The 7182-nt window shown below is 45.9% G+C and overlaps 1 protein-coding gene across 1 annotated transcript in view; it reads right to left on the minus strand.

Moving 5' to 3' along the window:
- Window positions 1-4774, minus strand: part of eftud2 (elongation factor Tu GTP binding domain containing 2) — a 22517-nt gene extending 17743 nt beyond the window's left edge. The window contains exons 1-10 of the mRNA XM_030793389.1: window positions 4690-4774; window positions 4006-4118; window positions 3691-3856; window positions 3355-3433; window positions 2766-2841; window positions 2456-2521; window positions 2147-2182; window positions 1635-1725; window positions 1469-1551; window positions 974-1140 (exon numbers count right to left, since the gene is read on the minus strand). Of these exons, the coding sequence (XP_030649249.1) occupies window positions 974-1140; window positions 1469-1551; window positions 1635-1725; window positions 2147-2182; window positions 2456-2521; window positions 2766-2841; window positions 3355-3433; window positions 3691-3856; window positions 4006-4107 (866 nt within the window). The 5' untranslated portion in view covers window positions 4108-4118; window positions 4690-4774. The remainder of the gene's footprint in view (window positions 1-973; window positions 1141-1468; window positions 1552-1634; window positions 1726-2146; window positions 2183-2455; window positions 2522-2765; window positions 2842-3354; window positions 3434-3690; window positions 3857-4005; window positions 4119-4689) is intronic.
- Between the last annotated feature and the right edge of the window lie 2408 nt (window positions 4775-7182).

Below are 7182 nucleotides of genomic sequence, written 5' to 3' on the forward strand. Positions count from 1 at the left end.
CTGTGTGACGAGTGTGTGGGTCAGCCCTGTCGGCTGTGTGACGAGTGTGTGGGTCAGCCCTGTCGGCTGTGTGACGAGTGTGTGGGTCAGCCCTGTCGGCTGTGTGACGAGTGTGTGGGTCAGCCCTGTCGGCTGTGTGACGAGTGTGTGGGTCAGCCCTGTCGGCTGTGTGACGAGTGTGTGGGTCAGCCCTGTCGGCTGTGTGACGAGTGTGTGGGTCAGCCCTGTCGGCTGTGTGATGAGTGTGTGGGTCAGCCCTGTCGGCTGTGTGATGAGTGTGTGGGTCAGCCCTGTCGGCTGTGTGATGAGTGTGTGGGGTCAGCCCTGTCGGCTGTGTGATGAGTGTGTGGGTCAGCCCTGTCGGCTGTGTGATGAGTGTGTGGGTCAGCCCTGTCGGGCTGTGTGATGAGTGTGTGGGTCAGCCCTGTCGGCTGTGTGATGAGTGTGTGGGTCAGCCCTGTCGGCTGTGTGATGAGTGTGTGGGTCAGCCCTGTCGGGCTGTGTGAGGAGTGTGTGGGTCAGCCCTGTCGGCTGTGTGACGAGTGTGTGGGTCAGCCCTGTCGGCTGTGTGACGAGTGTGTGGGTCAGCCCTGTCGGCTGTGTGACGAGTGTGTGGGTCAGCCCTGTCGGCTGTGTGACGAGTGTGTGGGTCAGCCCTGTCGGCTGTGTGACGAGTGTGTGGGTCAGCCCTGTCGGCTGTGTGATGAGTGTGTGGGTCAGCCCTGTCGGCTGTGTGATGAGTGTGTGGGTCAGCCCTGTCGGCTGTGTGATGAGTGTGTGGGTCAGCCCTGTTGGCTGTGTGATGAGTGTGTGGGTCAGCCCTGTTGGCTGTGTGATGAGTGTTTGGGTCAGCCCTGTCGGGCTGTGTGATGAGTGTGTGGGTCAGCCCTGTCGGGCTGTGTGATGAGTGTGTGGGTCAGCCCTGTCGGCTGTGTGATGAGTGTGTGGGTCAGCCCTGTCGGCTGTGTGGTACCTGAGCATGCCGTTAACTTCATCCACTATGTGGCGTAGTTTGTAATAAGCATCAGTAGGGGGCAGCTTCAACTCCAAAATGAGACGGTCAATTTTATTAATGCAGATTGTAATGGCTAAATGTTCCTGCACTGCGTGTTTGATCAGTCTCTCTGTGTTCAGCATCACCTAAAGAAACACACACACACACACACACACACACACACACACACACACACAGAGTATAACATGTTACCAGCAAGTCTCCTGTCAACACACACTACTGAGCAGCCAAGGGGAAGGAGAGAGGAGGTGAGGGGAAGGAGAGAGGAGGTGAGGGGAAGGAGAGATTAGGTGAAGGGAAGGAGAGAGGAGGTGAGGGGAAAGAGAGAGGAGATGAGGGGAAGGAGAGAGAGGGAGAGAGGAGGTGAGAGGAAGCAGAGAGGAGGTGAGGGGAAGGAGAGAGGGGTCTTTTGACATCAGTAATGAGTAAAACAGGATCAATCTTGTTCCTCACCCCCTCAGCGGCGTCGATAAAGAGGACAACGCCGTCGGAGATCCGGATTCCGGATGTGACCTCATCGGAAAAATTCACGTGACCTGAAGCAAGGACAGGAGTTGACATGCAGAGTCAGTAACCTCTGACCCTAAAACTTGTGTGTGTGTGTGTGTGTGTGTTTTACCTGGCGTGTCCATTACGTTGAAGAGGTAAGATTTGCCTCTGGAGTCTGGCAGAACCAAGGTGACTGGAGTGCTCTTAATACCAACACCTCTCTGAGAGAGAGCGAGAGAGAGAGAGAGAGAGAGCACAAAGTATTATTACCCCCCCATACACACGCACAAAGTATTATTACACGCCCCCCCCCCCCCCCCCACACACACAATATAATTACCCCTCATATACACACACAGTATTATTGCCCCTCAAACACACAAAATAATTACCCCTTATATACACAAACAGATTATTATTACACCCCCCCCCAGACAGACAGACAGACAGACAGACAGATAGACAGATAGACAGACAGACAGACACATATCAAGGCGACTGCAGTACTCTTAATACCTAAACACCTCTGAGGAGAGAGAAGAGGCAGGGATATGACCTCTCACTTACACACGCACACACACACACACACACACACATTTAATGATACACTCTTGTGCACACGCACTCACAGTAATATCTTACCTCTTGTTCAGTGAAGAGAATATCTGTGTAGCGCAGCTGGAAAGTTCAAAAAGAGGGCAGTCAACACACACACACACTCACACACACATATCTCTACTTCACATATCTCTACTTCACATATGAGATTAAAGAGAGCCATGTTACAAAGGGCGGTGATTAAAATTCAAATATATATTCAAAAACTGGAAAAAAAATGACACTTAAGGAATGTGTGTGGAGGTCCTGATTCTCGGTGTACGTGAGAAAACCACACACATGACTTAACACGTGAGTGTGTGTGACGGTTTGTGAGAACATGTGTCTACTCACATCCATGTCATCTCTTTTTCGTATTTCAGGATGAGTCTGTTCTATCAGGCAGTCCACGAAACACGTCTGCAGAGGAAGACAACATGCACGCACACGCACACACACAAACACACATGCAAACACACACACATGCAAACACACATACACACACACACACACACACACAGATTGGAAGATCATGTCCTAGTCAGTACCTACAGCATTACAGAAAACATTGCTTTATGGCCTGACTTTATAAAGGTTGGGAGTGTGTGTGTGTGAGAGAGAGTGTAAGTGTGTGTGTCTGTGTGTGTCAGTGTCAGTGTCTAACCTTGCCATGGTGCAGATGTCCACAGAGAGTAACATTTCTAATCAGTTCAGAACTGTCCATCAAATCAGCCAGAAACCTGTACAGAGGCAAAACCAGTAAGAGTCTCATCAACAAACCAGTGAGACTCCCATCGGTGCACAAGTTGCTCTCTCTCTGTTTACACTCAGTCATTTCCCACATGCTTTCGTCCACAGTGACTTCCAGAAGAGCTTTAAGTCAACATCTCAAACACAAGAACAAGTGCCAATAACCACTCCAAGACCATGCATGTGTACAGGTGACGCTAGTGGTTAATAGGTACAGAACTGTTCAGTAAGATTTGAGACAGGTTTTGTGGAGTTGTTTACAAGTGTCCTGTGTATCAGAGCATCAGATAGAGAGAGGAAACTTGTTCCACTGTTTAGGAGCTAAACGTAAAAAGATTCCTGATTGAGACCTTAACTAGCGCCCAGTCAGAAGCATTACGTGTCTTGCTGAAGCACACCTGAACAGGCATTCTGAAATGTAAGGTTTAAGTGCAGATTGGATGTAGACAGGTGCTCTCACACTCTCTCTCAAACACACACACGCACACACACACCAGACTTACTCCATGTCATAGACTGTGGCTGGGAGCTCCTGTTCCATCAGAGTGAACTGCTTTGTTTTCACAGGCTTAATGATTGGCTCTGAGAGAGAGAGAACGAGAGAGACGGAGAGAGAGAGAGAGAGAGAGAGAGAGAGAGAAAGAGAGAAAGAAAGAGAGAGAGCGAGTGAGAGGGAGTGAGAAAGACAGAGAGAGAGAGAGATTGTTCATTCCACTCCAGGTGGAACATAACTGTGTAGTGTATGTACATGCCCTTGTTAACAGCAGTGGATTTGTATGTTAGATCTGAAGAGTGTGTGTGTGTTTAAATATGTCTGTGTATAAGTTTTTTTTGTGTACCTGTTAAGGGCTGTGTGTCTTCCTCTTGGACAATGGTTTCCACCTCCGGCCCATAGACCTCCTCTGCTGTGGGGTAATATTTTTTATCCTCATGGAGAACGACCTCCATCCCAGTGCCATCTTCATCGCCCTCAACCTGATCATCATCATCATCCTCATCCTCCACCTACAGAATGTTATTGACAAACATAAGGACAGAAACACGTTAAGGTGTATGTATAACCTCCTCAGAATGGTTAAAGCAACCGTGAATGTCTACAGATCGCACGCGCACACAGTTTCCGTAAATAACAGGCGTGAGCGGTAGTTTCGTACCTCATCCGCCTCTCGGTCATCAGCGTCTACATCGTCATCTTCATCCGAGTCGAGTTCCGGTCCTATGTAGTTACCGAACTCGTCGTACAGATCCGCCTCCATTACGTCGAGGTCTGACCAAACAAGAGATAAACGTGTAACACAACTTGTACAAGCCCCACGGACGCACACGACAGTGTTTGATATCTGTGTTTAAAGTTTAGTTTGCACTGATAATTTGCACTGCTCTGTAAATACAAAGAGAGCTAACAGTAATTATAACGATAGCCTAACTTGCAGTGCTATTCCACCTAATGGTGTGTGTTGCAAAAATACATTTACAGTAATGATCTCTGTAAACGTTTAAGAGAACTGCTAATCTTGCATTGCAGGATGCGTGTACCACTGGCGGGCGCGTCAAGCTAACAGACCGGTCAGCATTGATCGGGAGCAAATCTTGGAAGACATTTTATGGCCCCGGTGAATATCTCAACTCAAGTTTAGTTAACGTATCATGATTTGCAAGACTCAGCCTTAAAAGAATGATTTTCAGACTGTAAACTGTGTACCAGCATACAACAGTTAGCCAGAGCACGTATGCTAGCAAACTATCAATCGTGGCAATAAATGAATGACAAATCGCAACATACAGCACTTGCACTGCACTTTCCTCATAGATAAGGTGTATTTAAGATATTTTGGCACCTGTAGGTGTACTGTGATCCTCTTTTTAGCTCAGGAACGGAATTTTTCGCCTTTCTTATTGTAGCTCACTTCTCCACAGTATTACCAAAACCATGCACTTTTAGGGTCCTTTCTCCAGACAAACGTCGAGTGAGCGTTGTTGACGACGTGAGTAGGCTGTCTTCCAAATTGCCTGATTTAAAAATAATTGTTTTGTGCCGTATGTTAATAGTAAAGAGAGAGCTTTTCCTTTACAAGTCTAAAAAATTCTGTGTAATAATTTATACATCATGGTATGACCGCTACACTGAAACTTTTTGATGTAAAGTTTAAATTCATTATGCAGGCGCCTAGCGGATAGCAGAGGCCCTCGAACCGATGCCTCGTACATTCCCACTGCCTTTTCAAAAGTGAAACGTTAGGCTACTTAGTTCCTCACCGGTCTAACTTGTAATGATTGTAAACTTGCTGATGAACGCCAATCTCACACGTTGTGACAAATATTTATGGTAGGAAAATAAGTGCTAAAATTCGAGACTTCGGAACGTGGAGCAAAATCAAAAGCGTAGTCCGTTGAGAGTCACCGAAAAAAGTCCAACTGAGAACCAACACCTGATGGGGTGGGGACGGGGAACAGAGGCCGCATATAAACACTAATAAAACAGAATGAACGAACTTCTATACTTTATTATATACAATTTCTGCAACAGTAATTCGACCATACCTACAGTCAAAATGGTTTGATGAGCCAGTTGTCTCTGTGTGGAACCTGACCGATTTGCCAGTTGAACTGTAGTGACATGTTAACAGTGGACAAAGTAATTGGACTAATTTCTTTGAAACACATTTTTATGAATTGATTAGACTGGAGTACTGGAACAGAGAAATCCAGCAGTGTGTATGTTTCTATGGTCATGTATGGAGAGTCTGTGTTAATGATTCTGATTCTGCTACAGACTGGTCTGGTTACAACCATTTTCCCTTTTGGTCAGACACGGTGTGTGTGTCTGTGTGTGTCTATGCAGTGTTGCAGTTGAGTCTCAAGTGTCCACTGTTCGACTCTGAGTCCGAGTCCCTGTCACTTGAGTCTAAGTCCAAGTCAAGGTGTCAGAAATAAATGTCAAATGAGATCAGTCTGGGATATCTCTGGATGAGAGGGGGAAGTTCTTTAGTTTACTTTTTGTTTTGTTGGAGCTTCACATAAAACGTTGGAATGTGGTGATAATCCCCAAGATTCAAGATTGAAGAACTTTATTGTCATTGTGTAAGCGCAACAAAATTGCAGTTGTGTCAACCTCAATTAATGCATTTATATTTAAGACCTCACACATATTTACAAAAAACCAAAACATAACAAACTGAAAAATGTAAAATATCAGCAATAAAAATAGGAAATATAAAATATCAGTGATAAAAAAGCACAGAGTCTAGGCAGTATAAGCACGAAATATAAAAAATATAATGAATAAAATACTATTAATGATAAATACAACTATCAAGGATGCAAAAGTCCCAGCAGCAAAGGTGCAGTAAAGGTGTGGTGTGACATGAAGTGATGGTGTATTAGGGTGCAGTAAAGGTGTGGTGTGACGTGGAGTGGTGGTACATTAGGGTGCAGTAAAGCTGTGGTGTGACATGGAGTGATGGTGTATCGGGGTGCAGTAAAGGTGTGGTGTGACATAGAGTGATGGTGTATTAGGGTGCAGTAAAGGTGTGGTGTGACATGGAGTGATGGTGTATCGGGGTGCAGTAAAGGTGTAGCGTGACATGGAGTGATGGTGTATCGGGGTGCAGTAAAGGTGTGGTGTGACATGGAGTGATGGTGTATCGGGGTGCCGTGAAGGTGTGGTGTGACATGGAATGATGGTGTATTAGGGTGCAGTAAAGGTGTGGTGTGACATGGAGTGAAGGTGTGCTGGGATGTTGAATGACATGTACGGTCGATGTGGAAATACAGCACATAATCAGTGACTGAAATGACATGTAAGTAAATATTGCACATGCTCCAATGAGAGCAGAACATAAAATGACATATAAATATTACATGTATGACATGAAATGTAAGTAAATAAATTTTGCACATACTACAATGATAGCAGTGCATGAAATGACATTTAAGTAAATATTGCACATGCTTCAACGATAGCAGATGCCCCATAGCAATCTGCTGATAAAACGTCAGTGAAATATTATAAGGTCACTGCAACAATGTGCTTGTTGTACGGAGAATGAGAAGGTTTAGCGGGGAGAAGAATGCGCTGACTGGTGACGTCACAGAGACGGCGGACGATCTGGACGATCTGCCTGTCATCATTCCTCTCCTCCGTCAACAACGCAAGCGGAACGAAAGCACAACAGGTGGGGCACATATTTGCGCCAAAGTCCTCAGTCACAAAGTGTCGAGTCCGAGTGCCGATCATGATGACTCGCGTTCAAGTCCAAGTCGCCAAAAACGCGAGTCAAGTCCGAGGTCTGGACTTCAGTACTACAACACTGGTCTTGTGTGTTGTATTT

Source organism: Chanos chanos, chromosome 16, assembly GCF_902362185.1.
Source record: "Chanos chanos chromosome 16, fChaCha1.1, whole genome shotgun sequence".
NCBI classification, from domain to species: domain Eukaryota; kingdom Metazoa; phylum Chordata; class Actinopteri; order Gonorynchiformes; family Chanidae; genus Chanos; species Chanos chanos.